The 26,631-nt window shown below is 67.4% G+C and overlaps 6 protein-coding genes across 11 annotated transcripts; 5 read left to right on the forward strand and 1 right to left on the reverse strand.

Moving 5' to 3' along the window:
- The first annotated feature begins 12 nt into the window (after positions 1-12).
- On the forward strand, positions 13-8,445 carry NDOR1 (NADPH dependent diflavin oxidoreductase 1). Of its 5 annotated transcripts, none has more exons than XM_070799740.1 (14): positions 13-236; positions 569-646; positions 4,074-4,171; positions 5,117-5,215; positions 5,300-5,401; positions 5,480-5,689; positions 5,948-6,069; positions 6,171-6,391; positions 7,084-7,191; positions 7,314-7,407; positions 7,484-7,630; positions 7,723-7,841; positions 7,925-8,019; positions 8,103-8,445. In XM_070799740.1, exons 1-14 carry the CDS (start codon positions 102-104, stop codon positions 8,245-8,247), a joined length of 1,773 nt encoding a protein of 590 aa, XP_070655841.1. In that variant the 5' UTR covers positions 13-101; the 3' UTR covers positions 8,248-8,445. The 5 variants fall into 5 exon arrangements, with proteins under 5 accessions (XP_070655841.1, XP_070655840.1, XP_070655842.1 ...); XM_070799739.1 differs by having other exon boundaries at positions 14-236; positions 7,293-7,407; XM_070799741.1 differs by having other exon boundaries at positions 104-236; positions 618-646; positions 7,293-7,407.
- A 446-nt stretch (positions 8,446-8,891) lies between these two features.
- Positions 8,892-11,049, forward strand: LOC139185966 (ring finger protein-like; the record flags this gene model as incomplete). Its single annotated transcript, XM_070799847.1, has 1 exon — positions 8,892-11,049. A coding segment is annotated over one exon (1,059 nt), but the record flags the coding sequence as incomplete, so codon positions are not given.
- Positions 11,050-11,581: 532 nt separating this feature from the next.
- Positions 11,582-15,225, reverse strand: RNF208 (ring finger protein 208). Of its 2 annotated transcripts, none has more exons than XM_070799754.1 (2): positions 15,124-15,225; positions 11,582-13,059 (listed from the first exon to the last, which is right to left on the reverse strand). In XM_070799754.1, the coding sequence occupies exon 2, from the start codon at positions 12,558-12,560 to the stop codon at positions 11,760-11,762; it is 801 nt and encodes a 266-aa protein (XP_070655855.1). In that variant the 5' UTR covers positions 12,561-13,059; positions 15,124-15,225; the 3' UTR covers positions 11,582-11,759. The 2 variants fall into 2 exon arrangements, with proteins under 2 accessions (XP_070655855.1, XP_070655854.1); XM_070799753.1 differs by lacking the exon at positions 15,124-15,225 and adding an exon at positions 13,266-13,550.
- A 70-nt stretch (positions 15,226-15,295) lies between these two features.
- CYSRT1 (cysteine rich tail 1) lies at positions 15,296-17,125 on the forward strand. Its single transcript, XM_070799758.1, has 2 exons — positions 15,296-16,151; positions 16,447-17,125. The coding sequence occupies exon 2, from the start codon at positions 16,455-16,457 to the stop codon at positions 16,851-16,853; it is 399 nt and encodes a 132-aa protein (XP_070655859.1). The 5' UTR covers positions 15,296-16,151; positions 16,447-16,454; the 3' UTR covers positions 16,854-17,125.
- Positions 17,126-17,275: 150 nt separating this feature from the next.
- RNF224 (ring finger protein 224) lies at positions 17,276-19,568 on the forward strand. The gene is made up of 2 exons (XM_070799755.1): positions 17,276-18,798; positions 19,097-19,568. The coding sequence occupies exons 1-2, from the start codon at positions 18,710-18,712 to the stop codon at positions 19,566-19,568; spliced, it is 561 nt and encodes a 186-aa protein (XP_070655856.1). The 5' UTR covers positions 17,276-18,709.
- A 1,126-nt stretch (positions 19,569-20,694) lies between these two features.
- On the forward strand, positions 20,695-26,368 carry SLC34A3 (solute carrier family 34 member 3). Its single transcript, XM_070799736.1, has 13 exons — positions 20,695-21,144; positions 21,796-21,919; positions 22,158-22,247; positions 22,619-22,747; positions 22,828-22,971; positions 23,040-23,151; positions 23,240-23,435; positions 23,631-23,720; positions 23,816-23,903; positions 24,017-24,184; positions 24,262-24,378; positions 24,537-24,661; positions 25,783-26,368. Exons 1-13 carry the CDS (start codon positions 20,695-20,697, stop codon positions 26,245-26,247), a joined length of 2,298 nt encoding a protein of 765 aa, XP_070655837.1. The 3' UTR covers positions 26,248-26,368.
- Positions 26,369-26,631: the final 263 nt, after the last annotated feature.

A 26,631-nucleotide genomic window follows, 5' to 3' on the forward strand; every position in this document is an offset into this window, starting at 1 on the left:
CCGATGCCGGAAGCCGGAAGTCGGAGCCTGTCGCGGGGGTCAGGGCTGGCGGCGAGTGCGGCGGGTCACGTCAGGAGCGCGGGGTTCCCCGGGGTCAGCCCATGCCGAGCGCACGGCTCCTGGTGCTCTTCGGCAGCCAAACGGGCACAGCCCAGGATGTGTCGGAGAGGCTGGGCCGCGAGGCCCGACGCCGGCAGCTCAGCTGCCGAGTGGAAGCCCTGGACTCCTACCCCGTGGTGAGGGCTCCTCGGACCTCGGCGGGGGTACCCGGCGGGCTTGGGGCGCCGGCCCCCAACGTGCTCGACCCCAGGGGGCTGCGTTTCGTCTGAGAGCGGGCCCTTCCATTACGGCAGATTTAGGGGCCGGGAACGCTTGGGAGCAGCGGCCAGTTTAGCGCATGGAGACAGGGGAGCGGTTGCCGGGGAGCCTGAAAGAGAAGGCCGGCCGGCCGCTCGCGAGCGCTGAGTCCCTTTGCCCCATTCCTCTGAGAGAAGGCGGGGAGCCAGGCTGCTGGGAGGATGCCTGGCCATTACAGCCCGAGGCCTTACATATGTGTCTTTTTGTTGAGGTGAATCTGATTAATGAGCCCCTGGTGATATTTGTTTGTGCAACTACAGGCCAAGGAGACCCCCCGGACAACATGAAGGTAAGGCTGACCTGAAGTGTGCTCAGGAGCTCAGATCCCTGCCCTTGGCCCTCACCCTGTATTCGTTGCCTGGAAAGACTTGAGAAGCACAGTGAATAATTGTTCTCCTGTGGATTTGGGAGGAGATCTTTGGGTGGAGCGGGGGCTCTGGGCGTCCTTCCTAATAAACTCTGCACCGCTTTAACTTTTCATGTTTTTTCCAGGGCCGTATATAAATCTGGTATGGGTCTTGTGTGTATTTCAAAGCTCACGTTCAGGGAACATTCTTCCATTCTTTGACCATCTTTTGAGCACACATTGTATTCCAAGCATAATATAATGCTGTGAATCCAGCTATGAGCCCAGTAGTCACATTTCTACTCTTGTGAAACTCAAAACATAGAAAAAGCAAAAGTTTAATGGGCAGTTACAATGCCAAAAAATGCATGCTGCAAGAGTGCTTGATGTTAATGGGAGCGTTAATAAGGGCTGCCCCCTCAATCTGGAGGTTCAGAGAGAGCTTTCTGGAAGAAAAGAGGCTAGGCTAAGTCTTGAAGGATAAGTGGGGGCTAGCCAGGCACCAGGCAAGAGGGAGCAGCCTCTGCAGAGGAGAAAAAGAGCCCAGCCGTGGAAGAGTCAAACGCGGTTCAGGATGGTCAAACCAAGGAATGAATCAGGCTTGGAGGGAAAAAGAGCAGGCAGCCAGGTTGGATGCCAAAGAGGTCAGCAGCCATGGGGAGGCAGAAGGATTTGAAACAAAGGGCCATGGAACCCATGGGGTGATGCAGTCACATGTGTATTCTAGCAAAACCAGCCCTTTTCTGCAGGGGGAGCAGGCTGCAGGACAGCAGGAATGGGAGTGGTGGTGGTGGGAGGTGGGCACAATGCAGCCGAGAGCCTGAGGCTTGGGGCAGGCTGGTGGCAGAGCAGAGGGGGGCAGATGCCCTCTAGAGGTGCTAAGAAGGTAGAGTTGGTTGAACATGGAATCGTACAATCGAATCTCAAAGATGAGAAAGAAGGTAGAATTAAGATGGGGATTTGGGCCTAGCTACTAGGATGGATGGTGGTTCCATGCACAGAAGCAAGAGAATCGGGAGGGTGAGGTACCCGGACGTTGTCCAGGTGGAGACACGCAGTCGGCCTGGAGCTCCAGTGAGGATCCTTAGTGGAGGCACATGTCACAGTGGCCAAAATATGGAGGAGAGAGGAAGGAGGTGCCTCCCTCCCCCAGGACAGGCTGCCCTTAAACACAAAGGCGCGGAAGGTGGAGAAAAACCAGTGAGGAGCAGGAAAGTGGCCCCAGCATCAAGAAGGGAGTGGGCCGTCTCCAAGGCTGAGGGCAGAGGGGTGACTGTGTCCAGAGGATGGTCTCTGGTGCTCAAAGCTGCGAGGAAATGAAGTAAGGTCAGCAAAGGGACGGCTGGCAACCTCGGGCACAGAAGCGTTTAAGGACGTCTGCATGTGAAACAACTCAAAAACGCTTATGATGTGAGGGGTGAAGGGGTTAAACGGAGAGTGGCTGTGAGACAGAGAAACCCAGGCCTGTTTAAATGCTGGTAGGTGCAAAAGGCAGAAGACTGAAGAATAGGCTTGGAATGGGCACACCAGCACGGGAGGAGGCACAGGAGAGGAGGCAGGTCTGGGGAGATCAAGGCAGGAGGTGTGTGGTGGATGCCAGAGACCAGGGTGTGGAAGGGGCCGGGGATAAAGACCTCCATGGGGTCAGCTGGGCAGAGGTCCTGACTTTGCAGCGAAAGCTAACAGCGTGAGCGTGGTGAGTCACACCGGGATGAGGGAGGTTACCGGAGGGCCGGATGCCAGGATGGACACCGTGGAGGCAGTCAGGATGGGGCCCTCCCAACCCAGCACAGAACAGGAGCGGGAGACCCCAGCCTCCTTGTCACCATGCTGAAGGACGCCGGCTGGGCAGGCTCCTCCAGGCAGCCAGGGCCTCGCCCCCTCTCTTGGCCAAGAAACGCACTGTGACAGGCCTGAACTTGAGGTTTCCTGTCATCTTCTGAAGCACAGATAGACCACAAAGAATGACCGTGTTCGAGGAGAGAGCCCTGGGAGGGGCAGGGAGCAAGAGAAGCACGCGCAGAGCCAGAGGGACAGACAGCAGGGCTCCACCTGCGAGGGCTGGGCAAGCCTGCTGCCCTGGGGCCAGAAACGCAAAGCCCGGGCAGAGCACGAGCTGGGGAGACCGCCTTAACATGATCCCGGATCAGAAGACAACGCTGAGAAATTCTCCCAGAAACCATAACAAAGTTAGGCAACAAGAAAGACGACATCAGGAGACTGAGATTTTCCCAGCAGCCTTGCAACAGGAAGGAGAACGGTGAGAGAATCACCATGGAAAGTGTAACAGGCCTAAAGGCTGGGTGTCCAGCCACAAGCCCACCATGTGCCCAGGAAGGGCTGGCAGGATGTGAACCGGGCTCCCACTGACGCCTGACTTGTGTGGGTTTCGACTGTTGGGCGTGCAGAGCGCCCAGGCACCTGGTATCAGAGCAGGCCACAGAGGGACACCGGCTTCCCAGCAGCGACCACCCAGCTGGACCAGCTCAGAGCAAACTCTCAGGGGCTTGGAGAGGACAGCTTCAACCTGAAGTGTGCCCCACTGTCTGCCAGCGGTGCAAGGGGAAGCCCAGCATCTTCACACCTCAGCAGTGAGAATCGCATCTTCCCTGGACCCTTGAGGCTTTCCACCGCCTTCAGGAGACAAGGTCTAAGCAGGAGATCTCAGAAGCATCTCTGGGCCTGCGGGAAGGCCAGGCCAAGACCTGGAATGGGAGGCGCTCCCGCACAGGCTGCCCAGTGGTGACCCTGTGGTCAGGGAAGGAGAGGGACTCGGGCTCCGACCCGGGGGCCACCTGGGATGAGTGGCCGCATGTAGGTGAGGGCGCACCAGGGGAGGGGGACGGTGTGGGACGTGGGCTGGCTCCGTGGGGTTAGGGAACGGGCACGGAGCAGCTTGATGGCCGGTAGCTCCAGGCCCAGGAGGGAAGATTCCACTGAGTAGGGAAATCAGAACAGAGAGGGGCCTCGGGGTCTGCTGTGCTGGCCCAGAGCCTCTTTGTGGCCGTGAGGCCCGAGGCGGGGCTGAGAGCTGCCAGGGCTGTGCTGCCCGCACACTAGGGGGCAGAGGGGTGGCCAGCAGATGGCCCGCTGGTGACAGCCCCGCCAGGCTCCCCCCACTCTGTGGGCAGCACTGGAGCCCAGCTCCAGCACTGCTGCCAGGCTAGCTTTCTTCCACTTCACCATTTTCTGTCTTTTCCCAGCTCATTCACTCCTACAGTAGAACGAGAAGCGGACTTGTAATAACAAAAGTATTAGGGGAGCAGAGCCCTGGGGACACCCGGGCCCAGTGGCCGGGAGAGGCCCTGAGCCCTGGGGAGGCCTGGCCCGGTGGCCGGGAGAAGCCCTGAGCGCCCCTCTCCTGCTGCAGAGTTTCTGGAGGTTCATCTTCCGGAGGAGCCTGCCATCCACTGCCCTCCGTCAGATGGACTTTGCTGTGCTGGGTCTCGGGGACTCGTCTTACGCCAAGTGAGTAAGGGAGGGTGGACCTGTCCCCCGCGTGCACACAGTGGCCTGACAGAGGGATGTGTGACCCAGCCCCCAGGGCACCCCCTCGAGGCCATGGCCCTGGCCACACTTCCTGGCCCCACAGACGCTCCTTGGTGGCAGCTTCTCCATGGCCAGAAGCCCTGGGCTTGAAGGATAGGGTGGTTCATGCAAGAAGTGGGCAGGGCAGCCAGGGTGGGGGGCCTGGCTGGGGCCATGCCTGAGACACGGTCCAGGCAGGAACTGGTGTCCAGAGCCAGACCCCAGGGCCTGAGCCAGCGTCCTCTGTCAACCCATAACATAGGGCAACAAGGGAGCCCGGCTCAGCCCGCCTTCATAAGCAGCCTTTGGGGAGGGGTTCGAGCTTACGATGAGCACGGAGAACCGGGAGGTGTGAGCAGGCAGGGTGCAAAGGGCCCGGCCCCCGGAGCCGTTCCGTGGCCACCGCTGCCTGCCTCTGCTTTGCTCTCATTCACCGTTTTCACGGCACGTCTGTGTCCTGAGCAGAATGCTGTCGCTTTGCACTATTTCCCAGGGAAGTACCAAGGGCTTTGTGTTCAAGGGTGCACATGGCGTGGGGCTCCTGCAACATTAAAACCCCTAACTCTGCAGCTCGGAGCTGAGGGAGGGGGTCTCTGGGTATAGACGTAGCCTGAGGTCTAGAGTTGTCCAGGTGAAAAGGACGGAAAGTGGGTGGCTTGTGACCCTCGTCTGGGAAGGGTCTGGGGGCTTTGTTTAGTGTGAAACGTAGACGTCTGTTCCCACTGCCGGGCGCACCCATGGGGCAGGTGAGAGACCCTTCTGTCCCTTAGGGAGCCAGCAAAGGAACCTTTGGAGCCTTGGGAGCCTCACCCCGTGCAGCCCGCTGGGCGTGTACCTCCCGCCTGTGCAGGGCCAGGGCCAGCACCAGCTCTGTCTTCTCTGTAGGTTCAACTTCGTGGCCAAGAAGCTGCACCGCCGGCTGCTGCAGCTCGGGGGCAGCGCCCTCCTGCCCGTGTGCCTGGGCGATGACCAGCACGAACTGGGGTGAGTGGGTTGGGGGTTGGGGGTGCCCTCCTGCGGGTCCAGCTGGGAGCAGGTCCCCAGAGGGGTGTGTACCTGATTCTGCAGGCCCGACGCCGCCATCGACCCCTGGCTGCAGGATCTGTGGGAGAAGGTGCTGGGGCCGCACCCTGTGCCTCTGAACCTTGACCTGAGCCCTCCTGGAGTCCTGTAAGTGTGGCCTTGGGGTGGCACCCACCCACACAGCAGACCTGGCCAGCAGTCTGACGAGTGTCTGGCCCTTCACAGTTGGCCCTCCAAGTTCACCCTGCAGTTCCTCAAGGACACCCCCAGCTCAGGCCCGGAGGAGCTGTGTGCGGCCGGAACAGACCCTCAGGGACCCCCTTCAGAGCTACAGCCGTTCCTGGCACCCATGGTCAGCAATCAGAGGGTCACGGGGCCCTCGCACTTCCAGGATGTTCGGCTGATTGAGTTCGACATCTCGGGCTCTGGGATCAGGTGCGGGTCGGCGCCGGGGGCCCATGGGGGCAGGGCTGCGCAGGAGCCCTGGTCCAGGTTTCAGCCGCTCTTCTCCCGAAGTGGGTGCACGTCAGGGCCGAGAGCGGGGATGACAGCCGGGGAGGCAGGACCCCTCCGTCCAGGGGCCCCCTAGCCTCCCTGGCCCTCGCCTCCTTCCTCTGCAGCTTCCCGGAGCCCCCAGCGTCCTCCCCCCGCAGGCGGGCCCCTCCCCAGGCCCTGGCTGTCCCTCCCACACAGCTTTGCAGCTGGTGACCTGGTGCTGATCCAGCCCGAGAACACGGCCAGCCACGTCCAGCAGTTCTGCCAGGCGCTGGGCCTGGACCCCGAGCAGCACTTCACACTGCAGCCCCGGGAGCCAGGTGAGCCCCGGAGGCCACGGTGCTCGCGCTGTGCGCTCCCCCACGCCCCCTGGCGCCCTGTCCCCGCGTCCCCGCCCCCAACAGCGTCCCATCCCCTGCAGGTGTCACCTGCCCTACGCGGCTGCCCCAGCCCTGCTCCGTGCGGCGCCTCGTGTCCCAGTACCTGGACATCGCCAGTGTCCCCCGCCGCTCCTTCTTTGAACTTCTGGCCTGTCTCTCCCCCCACGAGCTGGAGCGGGAGAAGCTTCGGGAATTCGGCTCTGCACGGGGCCAGGAGGAGCTTTGCGAGTACTGCACCCGGCCCCGCAGGACGGCCCTGGAGGTAGGCAGAGGCTGGGGGTAGGGTCCGGGGGAGGACCTGGACCCGGGGCCAGGGGCCAGGGGCGGGCCTGGGCCCCACGGGACGGCCCTGGAGGTGGGCAGGGGCCGGGAGAGAGCCTGGGCCCCACAGGACGGCCCTGGAGATGGGCAGGGTCCGGGGGAGGACCTGGGCCCCACGGGATGGCCCTGGAGGTGGGCAGGGGCTGGGGGAAGGCAGGGGCCAGGGGAGGGCCTGGGCCCCACTGGACGGCCCTGGAGGTGGGCAGGGGCTGGGGGAAGGCAGGGGCCAGGGGAGGGCCTGGGCCCCACTGGACGGCCCTGGAGGTGGGCAGGGCCTGGGGGAAGGCAGGGGCCAGGGGAGGGCCTGGGCCCCACTGGACGGCCCTGGAGGTGGGCAGGGGCCGGGAGAGGGCCTGGGCCCCACGGGACGGCCCTGGAGGTGGGCAGGGGCTGGGGGAAGGCAGGGGCCAGGGGAGGACCTGGGCCCCACTGGACGGCCCTGGAGGTGGGCAGGGGCCGGGAGAGGGCCTGGGCCCCACGGGACGGCCCTGGAGGTGGGCAGGGGCCGGGGGAGGACCTGGGCCCCACGGGACGGCCCTGGAGGTGGGCATTGGCTGGCAAACGGGCCTGGGCCCTTTGCCGCAGCCATGTGTGGCCCTGCCACCCACGGCTCCCCTGCCGCTGTCCCCCCAGGTGCTGTGCGACTTCCCCCACACAGCTGCTGCTGTCCCCCCAGACTACCTGCTGGACCTGCTGCCCCTGATCCGGCCCCGGGCCTTCTCCATCGCCTCCTCTCTGCGGGTGAGAGAGGAGGGCTGGCCTCGGTGGGGTGGGGGGCAAGGGGACAAGGGGCCAGGCGGTGGGGGGCCCATGGGGCAGGGCGCCTACTGTCCCCTCCCCAGGCCCACCCCTCGCGGCTGCAGATCCTGGTGGCCGTGGTGCAGTACCAGACCCGCCTCCGGGAGCCCCGCCGTGGCCTCTGCTCCAGCTGGCTGGCGTCCCTGGACCCTGCGCAAGGTGACCCTGGCTCTTTGGGGTGGGGGTTGGGCCCTGGGCCTGCGAGCCTCTTCAAGCTGCCTCCCTCACGCCATAGGACCTGTCCGGGTGCCCCTGTGGGTGCGGTCTGGGGGCCTGACATTCCCAAAGACGCCAGATGTACCTGTGATCATGGTGGGGCCCGGCACCGGCGTAGCCCCCTTCCGAGCAGCCATCCAGGAGCGAGTGGCCCAGGGCGAGACCGGTGAGCAGAGTCTGGGGCGGGGAGGCGGCCGGCTGAGCTCCAGGGGTGCAGGCCCAGGCTCAGGCCCTGCTCCCTGCCCCCCCCACCCCCAGGAAATGTGCTGTTCTTCGGATGCCGCCGGCGGGACCAGGACTTCTACTGGGAGGCCGAGTGGGAGCAGCTGCAGGCGAGAGGCTGCCTGACTCTGGTCACGGCCTTCTCCCGGGAGCAGGTGTGTGTGGAAGGGCGGGGAGGGGCACGGGGCGGGACGCCCAGGGTGCAGACTCAGAGTGCCTCCCGCCCGCTGCCCCGCAGGAGCAGAAGGTGTATGTGCAGCACCGGCTCCGGGCGCTCGGGCCGCTGGTGTGGGAGCTGCTGGACGGCCGGGGCGCCCATTTCTACCTGGCAGGGTGAGCCTGGGCCGCGGGTGGTTGGAGGGACGGGCCCATGGGAACGCCGGCTGTGCTGAGCGCTGTCCCGCCTGCCCTTCCAGCAACGCCAAGTACATGCCGGCCGATGTGTGTGACACCCTGCTGTCCATCTTCCGGGAGGAGGGCGGGCTCTCTGACCCCGATGCGGCCGCCTACCTCGCTCAGCTGCAGCGGACACTGCGTTTCCAGACTGAGACGTGGGCCTGAAGGGCCATCCTGCCGTTGGCCACAGCCACCCTGCCCGACGCTCTCTGGGGGCTGTCGTTGGCTCTCGCCCTGTCTGCTACCAGCTGGGAGGGTGGTCGACTCTCCTGCACAGACCCCAGCAGAGGGAGGACGCCATGAGCAGCACACACCTGCCCTCTCAGCTCCAGGAAAGCCTCAGCAATAAACGACGGGCTCTTGGTGGCCGCTTCCTGCCTGCTCTTCTTAGACGGAAGTGGGCCTCGGGCAGTGGGTGGTCCAGAGCAGGTCTGGATGGAATAGCCTGCTCTGCTGGGCACGGGCACCGTGGCTCAGCCCACACTGCAGTGCCTGAGTCTGATGATGAGGGTGCCAGCCGTTTGCCCACCTTGTGCAGACTCTGCTCTTGCCCTGAGGGCCAAGCAGGAAAAGCACCCGGCCAGGCTGGCATTGACCATCCCTTACCAGCCCAGGGAACAGCTGCCCAGGGCCCTCAGGAGGGAGGGGGGGGCGTGGCCTGGGTTGGAGGGAAGGGGTGTGGCTCAGACTGGTGGGGAGGGAGGTCTGAGTGGCTTCCGCACCCCTGGGAGGGGAATTCCTGTTGGAGGAGTTGGACTGGCCTGCCCACAAGGCCCCGGCCTGGAATCCAGCTGGCGGTCTCTGGCTGACACAGGGACTGCTTTGCCCACGGCTGGGCTTGGGCAGATCCTGTCGGGGACGGCACACTGGGCCCAGGAGCCTCCGGGAGCTGGCAGGGGCACGGGGACCCAAGTGAAGTTTCCTCGAGTGGGGCCCGGAGCCAGAAGGAGGCGGCGGTTGCTGCAAGGTCAGTGCCAGAGCCTGCCCCGGCTGCGGAGGGCCACGCTGACCTTCAAGGCCTCAACCACCCCTCCGCCACCCTGGGGTCCCCACCCACCCATCCCAGCCCCTGCCCTGGAGGCACCGCCCCTGAACTGTGCCCTGGGGTCCCCGCTGGTGGCCCTGCTGACCGCGGCTCGGGGTTCACCAGTCGGTCTCTGGGCCCCGAGCACTTGGACCCACTGCACCAAGTGCTGGTTGAGGATGGGTTGGGCAGCGGGGCCCTTGGGAAGCCCCAGGGTGCCAGGACTCCAGACAGTGAGCCCCTGCTGGGGGCCCCGGCCGCGGCCCCGCCCTGGGCCAGCCGCACAGAGGACGAGGAGGCGCAGCAGGAGGCGGAGGAGTGCCCCATCTGCACGGAGCCCTATGGGCCGGGGCAGCAGCGCCTGGCCCTGCTGAACTGTGGCCACGGCCTCTGCATGGGCTGTCTGCACCGGCTGCTGGGCGCTGCCCCCGGCGACCTGGGCCGCGTGTGCTGCCCGCTGTGTCGCCAGAAGACCCCCGTGCTCGAGTGGGAGATCTGCCGGCTGCAAGAGGAGCTGCTGCGGGCCGACGGGCCCCCACGCCCCGCGCCCCCCACCCCACCCCTGCCTGCCCGCCACGGCCGCGGGCCATGGGCCTCCCTGGAGCACCGCTACCAGCTGCGCTTCCTGCCAGAGGCCGTGGGCGGCCGAGGCTGCCTGCCCTTCCTGCCCTGCCCGCCCTGCCTGGGTGCCTGGCTCTGGGCCCTACGGGGACACGGGCCCTGTGCCCGCCGCCTGGCACTGCTGAGCCTGCTGGCACTTGAGCTGCTCGGCCTGCTGCTTGTCTTCACCCCGCTCTTGCTGCTGGGGCTGCTGTTCGTGCTGCTGGACGGCTCCCGCCGCTGACGGCCACGTGCCTGCTGCCGGCACGTCCTGGGCCTGGGCCTGGGGCAGCGGCTGCCGACTGACAGGAAGCCTTGGTGCCGGCGGCCCTGGCAGCACCCTGCCCTGAGGCCCGACGACCAGGATTGAAGAACCCAGGGCTGACCGGGGTGCTAGCCTTCATCCCGGGGCCTGGACAGGGCCGCCCCAGAACCTGCGTTTAGCCTCTGACCCAGCCTGAGACGCCTACTGCCCAGACACGAGCCACCGGTGTGCAGCACAGCACTGGAGGAGGTTCATGGCCAGGGCTCCGAGAGCCCCTCGATGGACAGGCCCCACCCCACTGCTGGACCTCCCACCCGGCTGGTCTGCAGGAGGGGGTGCCATGGACCTGAGTGTTCCCTGAAGGTCTGGCAGCCCGGGGGGCCCCTGCTGCACAGGCCCAGCTCACAAAGGGCCACCTCACCTGGGCTGTCAGGAGCCCAGCGGCCCCGAGCAGGCTGGGTGTCAGCACATGCCCCTCCACCTCAAGGGCCCAGGGCCCCAATGGGTCCAGGGCCCCACTGGGTCCAGGAGCCAGAGACTGCCAACGGGGCCCCGTCCTCCCGACCACTCCGCAGCACCCCTCCGAGACTGCCAACCGGGCCCCGTCCTCCCGACCGCGCCACAGCACCCCTCCGAGCCTGCCAACCCGGCCCCGTCCTCCCGACCGCGCCACAGCACCCCTCCGAGACTGCCAACCGGGCCCCGTCCTCCCGACCACTCCGCAGCACCCCTCCGAGCCTGCCAACCGGGCCCCGTCCTCCCGACCACGCCACAGCGCTCCCTCCGAGCCTGCCAACCGGGCCCCGTCCTCCCGACCGCTCCGCAGCACCCCTCCGAGCCTGCCAACCGGGCCCCGTCCTCCCGACCGCTCCGCAGCGCCTCTCCGAGCCTGCCAACCGGGCCCCGTCCTCCTGACCGCTCCGCAGCGCCCCTCCGAGCCTGCCAACCAGGCCCTGTCCTCCCGACCGTGCTGCAGCATCCCTCCAAGCCCACAGCCTGCACCTGATGGACACTGTCACAGCCCCGCCTTGCGGGCTCGTCAGTACAAGGGGCAGCTCTCAATAAACAGGGAGTGCTACCCATGCTGTCGTTCTTGCGTCGCCCTCTCCTCTCCCCTGCCTGCACCAGCTGGGCGACAGTTCCTTCTCCAAATGCAGTCGTCCAGTACCGGACAGGAGGCCCTCAGGCCCTGTGCCCCACTGTGGTTGCGGCCAGCCTTCGTCCCAGCCCCAGCTCAGACGGGCCCCAGGGCTGTGCCCACAGCGCCTCAGGGAGTCAGGCAGGCTCCGCGGCTCAGGTGGGCTGCCTCGTGTCCCCGCTGCGCTCACACCCAGTGGCCAGCACAGAGAAGGTCCCTCCCTTTGCCAGCCAGCTCTGCTCTGCCCAGCTGCTCCCACAGTCCTGCCCGGAGCACGCAGGTGGCTCACGCAGGTGCACACACACGCACACACAGGCCCCGCCTGGCCCCCACTGAGCAGAGCAGGCTGACCCCAAGTATCCAGCTTCGCTCTGGCTCCTCAGCCTGGACCCCACCAGGGCTGCCGCTCTGGGTGCCCACTCCCCCCGGCCCAGGCCGTGAGCAGGCCTCAGCTTCGGTGCAGGGCACGAGGTACAGGCTTTGGCAAAGAGTTTTAATGGCAGAGCTGGCTGCAGCGACAATGCCACATGGGTGGGGCCAGAAGCTGTGGTGGGCAAGGGGCTAGCGGGCAACAGGGCAGGGCCAGATCCCTGAAGCAGCAGGGAGCAGAGACCGGCGGGCGGGCGGGCGGGCGGGCGGGCGGGCGGGCGCTACATGATGGAGCAGGCAGACAGCGGGTTCCGCGCGTGGCACGTGCACGCAGCCCCGCAGTACTGCCGGAAGGTCTGGTAGCAGCTGCCCTCGGGCTCGCCACCCCACTGGCCACCCGACGGGGCGGTCAGCGCCTCGGGTGGCAGGCGGCTCAGGATGGACGTGTTGATAGCCAGCGCAGCCAGGCCGTAGTCAGTGAAGAGCACAGTCTCACGGCGGCAGGTGGGACAAGAGATGAACTTGTACTTGGGGCAGGACTCGTAGAGAATCTGCAGGCACTGCTCACACACGGAGTGCAGGCAGGACAGCACGCGGGGCCGCCTCTGCGTGGCGTTGTACGTGTGCCCGCACGTCGGGCACTCCAGAGGCTCCCCGGCAGCCGCGGCCACCGCTGCCGCAGGGGCCCCCGGGGCCGCAGGGCTGGGCCGGATCACGTACTGGTTCACGATGACCTCGTCCGCCGGCGCCACCCGGGGGAAGCCCAGCTCAGCGCTGCCCTTGCGGGGCCGCCGTGGCAGAGGCGGGGTGCAGGGTGCCCCTTCCAGGGCGGGCATGTCCCCCCCACAGGCCTGGTTGACGATGATCTCTGTGTCTGAGGGCCAGGCTCGCTTGGGTGCCAGAGCCGGGGCGGGCCGGGGCGCAGGTGGGAAGCAGGGGGTGGCCGCCTGCAGCTCAGGGAACTTCTCAGGGTGGACCATCTTCATGGCCTCCATCTTGAGGATGACATGGGGGCCCTTCAGGCAGGACATGAGGAAGCCTGGCCAGCCACCGCCCACCTCGGGCCCTGGGTCAGCCGGCATCCGGCTATCTCCAGTCAGACTGGGTGCTCGGGTAGGGGGGGGCGTTGGGTGGAGCCGGGGGGGCAGTGAGGGGACAGCATCCTGGTTGCCCTGTGGACTCCTGGGGGAGGCGGGCAAAAGCTTGGGGGGAAGGGCCCCCCCCAGAGGCCACAGTGGCTTCTCAGGTCCGGTGCGCGGGGGAGGAGGAAGGGGCGGGGGAGGAGGAGAGGGGCACGGGGGTGTGGGCGGCTGCCCTGGGCCAGAGGTCGGGCCCAGGGGCTCACCCAGGGTCTCTGGCCTCTGAGGCTGGCCAGGGGGCGTTGCAGGAGGTCCCCCTGCAGCCGAGATCAGCCGTCCCGGGGCCCGGACATCCGGGCAGGCAGGGGCTAGGTGGGCCCCATGGCTCCAGGACAGGGCGCCCAGGGAAGGCAGCTAGCCTGAGCGCTGGCCGCCAAAGGACCCGGGCGGCAAGCTCGGGGTTGGCGGCGGAAGCACAGGAGAGGCCGGGGCTGGGCCGGAGCTGCAGGTGAGAGACGCCGTGAGGTCAGCACCTGGGCCCACCCTCACCCTGCACAAAAGACCGGGCGCCCGACCTCTGACCCCGACCCTCGCCAGACTCGGAACCCAGCCCCTTCCGCAGCCCCTCGCACCCGAGGCCCGACCTCTGCCCAGAAGTGGGGGCAGGCGAGCGAAGACCCCGCGCTGTCCCGCCCCGCCCGCACTCACCTGCCCCAGCCTGGCGTCCCCGGGCCGGGCCGCGCGCCGCCGCCTCCGCAGAGGTTGTCTCAAAGGCAGGCCTGGATGCGGCGCCCGAGCCTTGGCTCGGCGGCTCCGGCGGCTACCTCGGGCGATGGCCGGGCCGCGGCGGCTCCCGGGGGCGTGGGGCGCGGGCGCGGGGCTCGGCGCGGCGGCGGCGGCAGGTGCGTGCGGAGCGTGGCGCGTTCTGCGGCGGAGGCGCGGGGACCGCAGTGCGCGCGGCGCCCGCAGCGCCACCCCCCGTCTGGGGACCCGCGCGGGGTCCGCGGGGCGGGGCCAGTCTCTCTGCCGCCCCTCGATCCGCCGCGGGCCTGGCGCCCGCTCTGGGGGTCGCCCTCCCCCTCCCGCCGCGGGCCCCGTGGGGGTCGGGATCCCCACAGCAGGCCCCCTCCCGTCTCCCCCACCTCCGGCCCGCCTGCTGACCCTGGGTCCTGGTCAAGCCCCCTGCCCGATTCTGGAAGGGAAGGAGTGCTCTGAGATCTCACAATACCAGAGGGAGGAAGGGGAGATGGAGCCCTAGGGTGGTCCCAGGAAAGCTGGCCCCGGGGCCCCCACCGTGAGACTGCCGTGTGACCTCTGCAGAGGCAGGGTCTCTGTCAGTCCTTCCCCTCGGCCCCCAGAGAATGCCTCGGGTTGTTCCGGCTCACAGGTGCCCAGCTCAGGCCCGCTGAGGGCAGAAGAGGGTGAGCAGGGGTGGGCAAAGCACACATAGAAGGAGTGGGAGATGGAGGAACCCTGGCTGGGAGAGTGCTCCAAGGACAGGACGCTGGGTGGTGTAAGGGGTACGCAGCAGGTCAGACCGACGGCAGGACAGGCCCCATGGGGCAGCTCATGGAGGACACGCACCTACACGTACAGGCAGGGTGGCCTTTCCGGCACCCTGGCAGGTCACGGGTCATCACACAGCTGTGTGCTAACCTGATCCCACCCAGCAAGGCCTCATTCCTTTCTGCTTCTTCCTCGGGCCAGACTTCCCTGCGCCCCAGGATACACCCTCTGCCTGTGAGGAGCTGTCAGGTGAGAGGGAGGGCAGGGAACTGACGTGGCCTGGGCCTCCAGAGTGCCTTTCTTTAACCTGTCGTGGCCACGACGTGGCTTGCCGGCGTTCCTTTGACCAGCACTGGGCCCTGCTTCTGACCCTGGACAGACCCAGCCCCTCTGGCCACAGCTGCTCTGCTCTGTTACAGGCCAGAGTGCCCCTAGCTATAGCCCTAAGCCCAGCTCCTGCAGGGCAGCAGAGCCCAGCGCGGTCGGCATTCCTGACGAAGGGCCCCACGTGGGCAGGAGGCTGGAAAGGTGTTCTGGGCCCACAGGCCCGACTTTGCTCTCTCTGAGACCTCAGTCTAGTGCCTGCCCTTCAGTGTCACCCACCACTCCAGTGTGAGAGCTGTGCACGTGAGCAGGTGCCCAAGGGAGGGGCAGCGAGGGGCCCTGGCCCGAAGGCCGGGAAACTGAGGCAGCCTCGGCCAAGGGAGGGCTGGGGGTCCAGCCTGGGCAGCCGCTCTGCTCAGCCCCCTCCTGCCCCAACTCGAGGCCCCGCCCCGTGCCCGAGGCCCCGCCCCTGGGCTGAGGCCCCGCCCCGCCCGGGCCTGGAAGCGCAGCGCCGGGCCGGCCCAAGCCCGGGTCTGGCGGCAAGGGGCCGGCTGACCCCGAGCCTGGTCTTTGGGAAAACCCTCGAGCGCGGAGGCTTCTGGGGACTACAGTCCGCACCAGCCGCCCGCTTCCTTCCAGGCCAGGTTTGCGCACGCGCCGGCCCCCGCCCCTCCGCCGAGGCGGACGCTGTGGGGCGGCGGGCGGGGCCCGCGGAGCCTGCGCGGTGGGCTCTGACCTGCACGTTGGGCCGTGCGCGGTGGGCTTGCGCCGTGGGGCCCCCGATTCCGGCTCTGGCCCGGTTCCCCCCGCATCCGGTGCCGCATCGGCAGAGCTTGTGCCCAGACCGGTCTGACTGGCCCCACACCAGCCGCGCGGGTCAGCTGGCCTCTGGGCCACGTCTGATTGGACGCTGCCCTTCCCGGAGGCGCCCCCCCCACCCCGCGCCGCCCCGAGCGCGAAGGACGAGGGGTGCGGGCCCGGCCGCCCCAGGCGGAGCTCGCCAGTGCCAGGCCCTGCGCCGAGAGCGCACGTCCACTGTGACCCCGCACACAGCGACCCCAGGGCATGGCAGGCGCCAAGCGCCACCTAGGACTTGAAGCTGGGGGAGGTGGGAGGGCCAAGGATGGGGGCCCTGAGAGACGGGGCCCCCCGACCAGAGCAAAACTGTAGTTTCAGAAATGAGCAGGAAACGCCACTTGTGTATGAAACTCATGTTGCCAATAGAGAGATAAGTAAGTTTTATCGGCAAAGGTATGCAAACCAAACATTTTTTATCAGTTAGAAATTCCGTAAGCCTCCGAGCAGAGCAGCGTGCTCACTAATGCCCTGGTTTCTGCCCGCGGGGGGAAGAGGCTGAGGTCACCGTGCAGGCCTCTCCCTCCACTTCAAAGCCGTGGCTTTGAGACTGTGGGTGACAGCCAGGCCCCAGACCATCTGCGGGCCTGACCCAGGCTCCTGTCCTGCATTCCAGTGACCTGCCAGCTCCCTGAGGGCCAGGACATGCCCCAGATGGGTCAAGGCTGAATCAGCCAGGCTGGCAGGGTCCCCAGGAGCCCAGGCCTGGCCACCGCCCATCCAGGAAAGGAAGGGTGGGTGGCCACTGTGCTGGAGGAGCTGGGGCCTCCTGGCATCTTGGGAACCCCGTCTTTGAGCCCCGCCCAAGGCCCCACCCCTCCCCAGGAGGGAAAAGGCAGCTACCGGAGGCTCAGCTCACAGGCGCGGGGACCTGGGCAAGAGGACAGCGCGCCGCCACCACCGCTCCAGGTGGGTCCTGGGCTGAGGGACTTCCCCATCCGCGGTAGGACCAGCTTAGCTGTGTCTCCCAGCCCCCCACCCCCACCCCGCTTCCAGCTCCATCACAAGGCCCTGCCACTCAAGGAGGGTGGAGGACACCTGGGGACAGCTGAGAGATGCTGTCCCTCACAGTCCCTGCACTCTGCCATCTTGCACACACACACAGGCCTTGCACACTCAGGCGCTTTCACGACCTGGCTTACCTTGGGATGCAGCTGTTGCCCTCCATGGAGCTGACTTTGTCTCCTTGGCTCACCTTTGCCAGGCAGGGCCATGGACCCCCACGAGACGCTCGTCAAGAACCCATATGCCCACATAAGCATCCCGAGGGCTCACCTGCGGCCTGAGCTGGGGCAGCAGCGGAAGGCGGGCCCATCCTCTGCAGAGTCGCGGCCTCTGCCCGTGAGGTCCTGCACCCTGGAGCCTCTGGAGGCCGCCCCGGGACCCAAGGGCCCCAAGGGGGCTGCCTCCATCCAGGGCCGGCCGGCCTCTCAGCAGCCCGGTAAGCCCTGTGGCCGCGGGCAGCGCCCGGCAGGACTGGCCTACGCCGGCCCACCGCCCGCCCAGCGCGGCGACGACATTGCCCATCACTGCTGGTGCTGCCCCTGCTGCTCCTGCTGCCACTGCCCCCGCTTCTGCCGCTGCCACAGCTGCTGCTGCGTCGTCTCCTAGCCCGGCCCCCGCTGGCCCCGAGGCCCGGCGCTGCCAGCCGGCCTCTGCTCAGGCGGCCACGGCAAGGGCCTGGACGGTTGGGACTGCCACTGTGGCGTTGTCACGGGCACTGGCCACTCCCCTCCCTGGACAGCTGCAGCCAACCCACCGGGAAGGCTGACAGGCCAGCCCAGGGCCCTGGAACGGAGCCCTGGGCACTGCCTGTGCTGGGGACTCCCTTGACCACCTCTTCGAGGCCCAGGCCCAAGCAATAAAGCCGTGCGAGCTCCGTTCTGGACACTTCTTCCTTGCCACTGTCCCCGTTGGGAGGGTCCCAGGCTAAACGCCACCAGAGACCGCCAGCCCCTGTGGGACAGTCACGGTGGGGGCAGCTTCAGGACAACCTGACCTGCGGCCTCAGGTTGGCCCATGGGCTGGACAAGAAGGCCAGTTGGGGGCAGGTTAGACAGCAGGAAGATGCTGTGCGTGGAACCGGGTGCCAAGCCTGAGACAAGCTCCCAGAGGAGGGCCCGGTTGGCAGCACCGTGGTGGGTGGAGCCAGCGCGGGCAGGTTTCCAGGGGTGGGAGCCCAGGGCCCAGCACCCGGCCCAGCCCACCCGTGAGTCACCGCCCTGCCTCGGCCGGTGCGTCTTCCTGGTTTCCCACAGAACACCCCGGTCCCGATGTCTGCCGTGTGCTGTTCCCCACTGCCCTGCCTCTGGGGCCCGGGCTCTGTGGAGGTGGGAACACAGTGCTGGGCCAGACCCGTCTCCCAGCTGTCTGGGCAGCACGGCATGCCTGCGTGGGAGGCCGGGGGCGCTGAGCCACTCGGGCCTGGGGTGAGGCAGGGAAGCGCATGTGCAGGGGGAGCATCCAGGCCAGCACCAGGTGCCTTGATGTTTCCGGGATGGGGCAGACAGCTGGAGGAGGCGAGCTGGCCTCGCAGGACAGACAGGTCCCGGTGACAGCCCTCCCCTGACCCCTGGTGACTGGCCGCGTGGCAGGACCAGTCTCTGGGTGTGGGCAGACATGTCATTGGCCTGACTACATGGGGACTCAGGCATGCCAGGTTCCCGGCCCCTGGCCCCTGGCTGGCCCCCACAGGAAGATGACCCCACCCGGGGCAGCCACAGAAACCCGTCCAACCAGCCCAGGAGGCCGAGGGCTGCCAGAGTGGTGGGAGTGAGGAGGGGCCCTCTGGCCCTTGGCCTCCTCCAGCGGGGGAGGTTCTGGGGTCTGACTCCTTCCCAGCCCTCCCCGACATACCCCATCCTGCTATGCCACCGGGCTGGGCCTGGGGCCTCGGCCAGGTGTATGCCAGGGGGAGGTGACCTCTGAAGGGGTGCCTGGGGCTTTCCATAGCGCCCTGTGTTGGGAGTTTCTGGGTGGTCTCTCCACTCCTGTGCTCACGGGCCTCCTCGTGGGGCTAGCTTGTGATGGGAACACCGAGGGGATGGAAAGGCACCGCGACAGTTCAGCACGGACACGCACACAGTGACTGAGCCACAGGGTGGCGGGGCCCCTCAGGGCGCTGAGCTTGTGGGGGTCCTGGCAGGTTTCCTGGAGGAGGTGACGTCTGAACCGAGTGCTGAAGAGCAGGCAGCACCCAGGTGGAAGCCAGAAAGCTTTCCTGTTGTGAGTGGTGGTCGAGTATGAGTGGGTGCAGATCCGGGTCGCAAGGCAGGAAGCTGGGCAGCGCTGCGCAGCGTGGGTGGGTGGGGGCGGGGCAGGCAGAGCAGGGGCGTCTCCAGCCCAGTTGGCAGTCTTGGTGGATCCAGTTGCAAGCGCTTTGTGGCTGAAAGGGGAGCCCACGCAGCCCGCAGCCACCACCTGCCTCCCCGCTGACTGGTCCACGTTCAGCCAGTAACGTGAGCCCCATGGAGGGAGCCCCAGGCGCCCCAGGTCCCCCCAGCCCGCCCCCGGCCACCCTCGATCTGGACACAGCCGCCTGGCAGAGCAGACGCAGGTAAGACAGACCTGGGGCTCGAGCAGGCGGCTGGGGGGTGGGTATGAGCCTGGGAGGGTGCCCGAGGGCCACCGAGACAGGACCGCAGGCCAGGGTGCTGCCTCACTGGCAGTCACGAGGACTGAGGCTGTGCCCAGGCCCCGGTGTCGGGCAGCCCCACTGGCCACTGCCCACCTCCCACGTCTGCAGAGGCCTGGATTCCTGTCCTCTGGGGCGGGGGGAGCACTTCCCGTGTGGAGCCCAAGCCCGGGGGATGCTTGCAGAGGCTATACCTTGCCCCCTCCATATCCCTCCCCAGGATGCTGCTGCCGGAGGGGCACTCAGCCTCTGAAGAGGCCGCAGCCGCTGGGCCCCAGCGCGGTGACTGCATCGTCTGCTACTCGGCCTATGACCTCGCCGGGCACCTGCCCCGCCGCCTCTACTGCGGCCACACTGTCTGCCAGGCGTGCGTGCGGCGGCTGGCCACGCCGGCCCCTGCGCAGCGCTGGGTCCCCTGCCCGCAGTGCCGCCAGAGCACGCCCATGCCCCGTGGAGGGGTGGCCATGCTGGACCTCGACCTGGCCGCCTTCCTGGCCATCAGGGCCGGACGGGGGCCGTCTCGCCTGGAGCCACAGCCCCCCGGGCCCTGCAAGGGCAGCCCCACTGTCACTCAGCAGCCGGCCAGGCTCCTCCCCGCGTCGGGCCCCCCGCCCCGCTTCCCCCAGCCCGGAGGCTGCTGCCCGGGCTGCCGCAGCCTCTGCTGGGATCCCTCAGGCAGCCCCCAGCTCTGAGCGCTGCTCAGCGCTGCCCCTCGGAAGGGAGCCTCGGCCTGCAGCACGAGGCACCGCCTTCCCGAAACAGCTCTGCGTGTTCGCCCCGGGGCCGCCACCTAAGGTCGTGAGCTATGCCCACAGCGCTGTGCGCCCCTGCAGGAGCTGGAATCCGGGCCAGGACCCCCAGGCCCCACGGTGGTCTGTGTGCACTGCAGGGGCGCTGCTGTCAGAGTCGCCTGCGAGCCCAGCCCAGGTCTGGACGCGGCTCAGAGGTGGCTCCTGAAAGGGTCTGGGGGCCAGTGTCCGGGCCTTGGCTGCAGGCTGGGGGGGCAGGCCCAGCAGAGGCCGCTCCTGGCCTGATCGAGGAGGCCCCCTCCTTACAGAGCCCTGAGCCCAGCGGGAGGGTCTCTGCCTTCACCCCCTGTGAAGCCCACCTGCTCAGTGCCCCCGGCTCCCGCCGTGACGGGTGCTGTTTGGGGAGGACAAGCACGGTGGCTGCTGCTGTAGGTGTGCAAGGAGCTCCAAGCCGGGGGGTGACTGCCGACGGGCGCTCACGACAGCCGCCCCCTCCCCGGGCCTGTGGCGTCCTCTGCCTTCCAGGGGCGGCCACACAGACCCTCAGAGGGACCAGAGACAGACCCCACAGGTCAGACTGCCACACGCCCACCCCCGCTCGGGAAGGGGCTGCTGCTCAGGATCCCTGGAAGGGCCGAGGGGCCCGCCCCAGCCGTGGGGGGCAGGATGGGAGGGACGGGCCAAAGAATGTGCTGAGAGGACAGTCAGAAAGTTCCTCCTTCCCGAGGACAAAGTCCCCCAGCACCGACGGTTGGTGGACAGCAGGCAGGGGCTCGAGACAGCAGCCAGCTGGGGCGGGGCTGGCCCCCGCGGGGCCACTCACCCTCCCCGCATCTCCGGAGCGGGAAGGGGCCCGACTCCAGAAACAGGCACCTGTGAACAAGGGGGCCGGACTCAGCTGGGGAGAGAAACAGGTGGGCTCGGGTGCCGGGCTGAAGAGCAGTGTGGCCTGGGGTGGGCCCTCCTCCCACTTGCAGGAGAAGTCAGTGACACCTGTGACTGTGACCGTTGCTGGCCACCTCTGGGGCTGCGCCGCTTGGGAGCTCTGCTAGGCCCAGCCCTGAACTGGATGACCTCGGGGGTTGCTGCCCTCCCTGCCCACCTGGTGCAAAGAGCTTCCTTCTGGCCATGTGACAGCGGCAGGACAGGCACGAGAAGGCCTGCAGAGACGAGGGCGGACTTCCCGAGGGGTCCCCAGGATGGCCGGCCAGAGTGCCAGCATCCCGCCTGCCACAGGTGGCCAGCACGCAGCATCCTGTCATGTCCCTCAGACGTCCACGTGCGAGAGCCCAGCTCTGGGGGCCAGCAGCCCAGCCCTGCTCACCCCTGGGTGACGGTGGGGCCTGGAAGAGGCCGGCACCCAGGGCTGCGATGGTACCCCTGGGGGGCCCTTGGCTCCTTGGTAAACATTAATGGGCTCAGTACACGGCAGGTCATGTGTGCGCCCAGCGGATCTTTGACCTGCAGCTGCTCTCGGCCCGTGTCTCCTCCCCGAAGGTGCCCCTCACTGCCCACACAGGTAGGAGCTTCTAGAACCAGGCGGGGGCCCAGGACACTGGGGTCAGGGCTGGGTGACCTCCAGGCCCAGGGCTTAGCGCCCACCTCACTCTCCAGCAGCTGAGGTTGAGCGACCAGCCTGGGGGCAGCCAGAGGGAGGGGTTACCGCAGGCTCCCCAGGACCTAGACCCTGGGGGTCCAGGCCCAGCAGGCTGAGGAAGGAGCCTTGAGGTGGGAGGGCGTCAAGCCCCTTGTCCTGCTCCCCACCACTGGGAGTGGACCCTTATCAAGTGGAGACATTGCTGTTTGGTACCAAATGCCAAAGTCTAAGCTGTGACTGTCTGCAGTGGTCTCTGTGACACCCAATAGGAGACGCCCCGGAGTCCCGACCACTTCTGGCTACACCCTAGTACCCTGGGTCACCCACTAGCCCTTCCTCCAGCCAGAACCAGCAGCGAGCCAGGGATCCCTCCACTCTGTCCCCCCAAACCAGACTGAATTTGCCTGACAGCCACCTGGGGTCACTATAGCCATCCCCCTGCAGACGGAGGAAGGGGGAGACCACTGAGGCCAACAGCAGGTGGGAAGGGGGGACGGTGGGAAGGTCTCGGGCCAGGACACCCCAAGAGCTGGCGGGCAGGGGGCAGCGTTGAACTGCCCTTCTTGCCAGCAGATCTGGGTCTGGGCCTGGGTCCGTTCCTGCCTGAAATCCATGCCGCATCCCCTCACCGGGGGCCCGGCCCCTCCCACCCCTCTGGACACAGTTGGCCTGGTGGACCAGAGGCTGGGAGACGCAGGTACCAGAGACCCAGGGGCCCAACCTCCGCTGGCATCCCTGCCCACCCACCTGGCCCCTGACTCATCGCACTGGGGAAGCTGGGTGAGGGGTACTAGCCGGTCCCCAGGAGAGCCCACGAGCCAGACCCCTCCTTCCCGCTCCTGTCCCTCACCCCAAGCCCCTGTGTTGTGGGCCCCACCTGAAGGTATCCAGGAAACAGCTAGGTCCCTGGCCCTAGCTGACCCCAACCCCTGCAGGGATCTCTGGTTCTGCCTCCATCCTGGAAGACAGAGACATGGACCCCTGGGCCCTCCCTCAGCTGAAGGACACCGGACAGGCCTGGAGAGGTAGGTCTGGAGGAAGCGGGTGGCTGGTCCGGCATGGCTGCACCTTGCTGGGTGTGAGTCTGGAGAGGGTTCTCGGGGAGAGAGCGAGGATGAGCTTTGCTCCAACAGGCCACATGGAAACGCTCCACAGACCCCAACCAGGCCACCCGGTCCTTCACTGGGACTGCTACAGGCTGCGCTGGCCCTCCTCCTCTGTCCTGTGGGCAGTTAGGCTCCCAGGAGACCCCAGAGGGCTGTCGGCCTCAGCATTCTGCCAAGGGACAGAGAAGGGGGGTTGAGGCCCTGCCCTGGGAAAGGGGAGAAAAAGAAGGGGCCTGGGAAAAGGGTGCACGGGAGGCCCCACCAAGGACCTCCCTGGAATGTGTCTTCAGACCTCAGTGCGGCCGGCAGGGCGCTGCGGGTGCTCACTGGCTTCCTCAAGGCCTGTGGGCTGCTGGGCGGCCTCTACCTCTTCATCTGCTCCCTGGACATCCTCAGCTCCGCCTTCCAGCTGCTAGGCAGTGAGTGACCCACCAGGTGGCTGTGGGCTGGTGGCCAGCCTGGCCTCCCCAGCCTCAGGACACCTGTCTCCCGGATGCAGGCAAAGTAACCGGAGACATCTTCAAGGATAACGTGGTGCTGTCCAACCCTGTGGCTGGACTGGTCATTGGCGTGCTGGTCACAGTCCTGGTGCAGAGCTCCAGCACGTCCTCCTCCATCGTGGTCAGCATGGTGGCCTCCAAGCGTGAGTGCCCCTCCCCTCCGGGGATGGTGGGGGGGTGGGAGTGGCTGGCTGACGCAGCGCCCCCACAGTGCTGACCGTCCGGGCCTCTGTGCCCATCATCATGGGTGTCAACGTGGGCACATCCATCACCAGCACCCTGGTCTCGATGGCACAGTCAGGGGACCGGGACGAGTTTCGGAGGTGAGCGGGGTAAGGGGCAGGCAGGGGCCGGGGCGGCGATCCGGATGGTGGCCAAGACCAGCACCCAGCTGCCTCTGTGTGACTCCAGAGCCTTCGGCGGCTCGGCTGTGCACGGCATCTTCAACTGGCTCACGGCGCTGGTCCTGCTGCCGCTGGAGAGTGCCGCGGCCCCCCTGGAGAGGCTCAGTGCGCTGATCCTGGGCACCGCCAGCCTGCAGCCCGGGGGGCACGCGCCCGACATCCTCAAGGTGCTGACCCGGCCGCTCACACACCTCATCGTGCAGGTGAGGCGGCTGGCTCCTTTCCGGCAGGCCGCACAGGCCAGGGCCTGGCTGGAAGGGCTTTGCTGGGGAGACAGGTCTGGGCCCGGGGTCGGGTGGGGCAAGAGAGGGGTCCAGCGCGGTGACCCTGGCTGCAGTCCTCCAAGCCCCAGGCCAGTCCTGAAGAACCGACGCTAGACCCGGATCCTCTGTCCCCAGCTGGACGCTGATGTCCTTATGGGCAGTGCCACGGGCAACACCACCAACCGGAGCCTTATTAAGCGATGGTGCGGCACCAGGGAGCCGACGGTGAGGCGCCGCTAATCCCTGACCCCAGACCCGCCCAATTACCCGGCCCCGCCTACTCTGAGCCCGTCCTGAGCCTCACCGCCTTGCCTTCCCAGACCGCGGGAAACAGCAGCTACTGCGGAGCGGCGGCGGGGGGCCCCTGCCCTGGGAAGAACGGCTCTGCGTCTGAGGAGCCCTTGCCCTGTGAGGCCCGGCCCCGCGCGCCGCCCCGCGCGCCGCCCCGCGCGCCCCCGCCGCCCCGCGCGCCCCCGCCGCCCCGTGCAGCTCGCGGCTCACCTGCCCCCGCCCTGCCCCAGGCCGCCACCTGTTTGCGGGCACGGCGCTCGCGGACCTGGCCGTGGGCCTCATCCTGCTGGCCGCCTCCCTGCTCGTGCTCTGCTCCTGCCTCGTCCTCATTGTCAAGCTGCTCAACTCCACTCTGCGGGGCCGCGTCGCCCAGGCCGTGAGGACGGTCATCAACGCCGGTGCGGCGGGAAGCGGGGCCGCCGCGGGGGTGGGGGCGGGGAAGCGGGACTCGGGGTCACCGGCCCTCGCTCCGCAGACTTCCCCCGCCCGTTTGGCTGGCTCAGCGGCTACCTGGCCATGCTCGTGGGCGCCGGCCTGACCTTCGCGCTCCAAAGCAGCAGCGTCTTCACCGCGGCCACAGTGCCGCTCATCGGTGAGCAGAGCCCGCAGCGCCTGGGGGTGGGCTCAGGGCCCGTGATGACCCCCGGCTCCCCCAGGGGTCGGGGTGATCAGCCTGGAGCCAGCGTACCCTCTCTTCCTTGGTGGGGAGTGGGTGGGCTCAGGGCCGGTGATGACCCCTGGCTCCCCCAGGGGTCGGGGTGATCAGCCTGGAGCGAGCATATCCTCTCTTCCTGGGCTCCAACACTGGCACCACCACCACGGCCCTGCTGGCAGCTCTGGCCAGCCCCTCGGACATGCTGCTCAGCGCCGTCCAGGTACCGCCCTCCCGCACCCTCCCTCGCCTGCAGGCCCCTCCATTCCCAACACGGGCCTGGGACTTCCGCTCTGGGTCAGTCCCCCTCCTGTCCGGTCCTGTAGGCTGGTGTTGGGATGTGTGTCCTGGGGCCTCAGGCCCTGGCTCTCCAGGACTCCACCTCTGGCTGCCCACTCAAGCCCACAGCCTCGCCTCCTGGGACCCCAAGGACCCTGTGGGACTTGTCCGGGTCCCAGGCCTTCCCCTCTTCCCCTGCAACCTCGTCATTTCCAGGACCCTGTAGCCCCAGGTCTTCTTCCCGGTTCCAGCTGGCGGCTCTCCTGAGGGACCGCTGTGGCCTCAAGCCCCTCCATCTCACTGCCTTGGGATGCCCTCCACCCCCAGCGGCCTAAATGGCACAGGTCCCCACTTGGACGACTCCCCAGCTCCCTCCGTTCTCCCCTACCCAGTCCCAATTCTGCCTCCAGGACGCCTCCCGCCAGCCCCCCAGCTCTGAGCCCCACGCCCAGTCCCATTCAGTCCCTCTGATTCTCTCCAGATTGGCCCTTGGGCCCCACTGCCTCCATCCCAGCGCCCTAATAGGTGCAGCTCTCGAAGGCCTGGATCTCACTGGGCTGCTGCCCACAAGAAGAGATAAACCCCAGCGCTCCCCCACTCCCACCTGCTCTCTCGCCTCGGTTCTGTCTCTGTCCATTTAGAACCTCCCAGTGCAGAGCCCTGATCCCCTCCTCCAGGAAGCCCTCCAGAATGCACCCACCACAGCGACTCCTCGACTTCTCCAGCAACCCCTGGAGAGAGTTGTGTTCCCTCCACGTGTAGCCCTGCAACTCCTCACAGGAGCCAGGCCAGAACCTGGGGCTGGGTGGCTAAGCCCACTGGGGGATGAGCATGAGTAGGGTCGCTGTGGATGAAGCATAGGCGAGTGAAGCCAGCTCAGGGGAAGGTGGAATCCACAGGGCCATCAGAGACATAGTTACCACATGGCGATGCCGTACTAGGCTCCTGAGCCTCAGGGCACTGTGGGGTGTGGGAAGAGCGTGCCCACCACAGTGACCATCAGGGAGGGGCATGCCTCCCAGGGAGCCCAGGCTCCTGAGGCCCTCCCTCCCTCCCTCCCTCCAGGTCGCTCTCATCCACTTCTTCTTCAACCTGGCGGGTATCCTGCTGTGGTATGTGGTGCCCATCCTCCGGCTGCCCGTCCCGCTGGCCAAGTACTTTGGGAACCTGACCGCCAGCTACCGCTGGGTGGCTGTCGCCTACCTGCTGCTCTGCTTCCTGGTGCTGCCACTGGCCGCCTTCGGGCTCTCCCTGGCGGGGGGCGCAGTGCTGGCTGCGGTCGGGGCACCCTTGGTAGTGCTGGTGCTCCTCGTCGCCCTGGTCACTGTCCTGCAGCGGCACCGGCCCGCCTGGCTGCCCCGCCGCCTGCGCTCCTGGGCCTGGCTGCCCCTCTGGCTCCGCTCTCTGGAGCCCTGGGACCTCCTGGTGAGACGCTGCTGCCCCTGCAAGGCCTGCAGCCCCCCTCAGGCTGTGGCCAAGGAGACCCACTGCTACGAGAACCCCCAGGTCCTGGCCTCCCAGCAGTTGTGAAGGGCGCACGTGCCTCAGCCCTCGCCCCACTGACCTCTGGCGGCCCTGGGGGATCCCAGTAGCTGCGGACTTCTGAGTCACCTGAGTCGCCTTCTTTGCAAATAAAAAGTCTGTACCCAGGTGTGGGTGGTCTTCTCTCTCCAATCCGGGGCTGCATGGGGAGGGGCACCCTCGACCCCCAACTTCCCCCTACCCCCGCTTCGACCCCAAACTTTCCCCACCCTACACCCCACCCAGCCCGGTAGGGAGCTGGGGGTGGGGCAGTGCCTTTGCCGCCCTCCAGCGGACACTCGGGGGCCAGCGCCGAGCCCGAGCAGGAGCTGGAAGTCCCTGGAGGTGCGGCCAAACAGCCGAAGCCCGAGCTGTGACTCTCTCTCCGCGGCC

This window comes from Bos indicus, chromosome 11, assembly GCF_029378745.1.
Source record: "Bos indicus isolate NIAB-ARS_2022 breed Sahiwal x Tharparkar chromosome 11, NIAB-ARS_B.indTharparkar_mat_pri_1.0, whole genome shotgun sequence".
Taxonomy (NCBI): Eukaryota; Metazoa; Chordata; class Mammalia; order Artiodactyla; family Bovidae; genus Bos; species Bos indicus.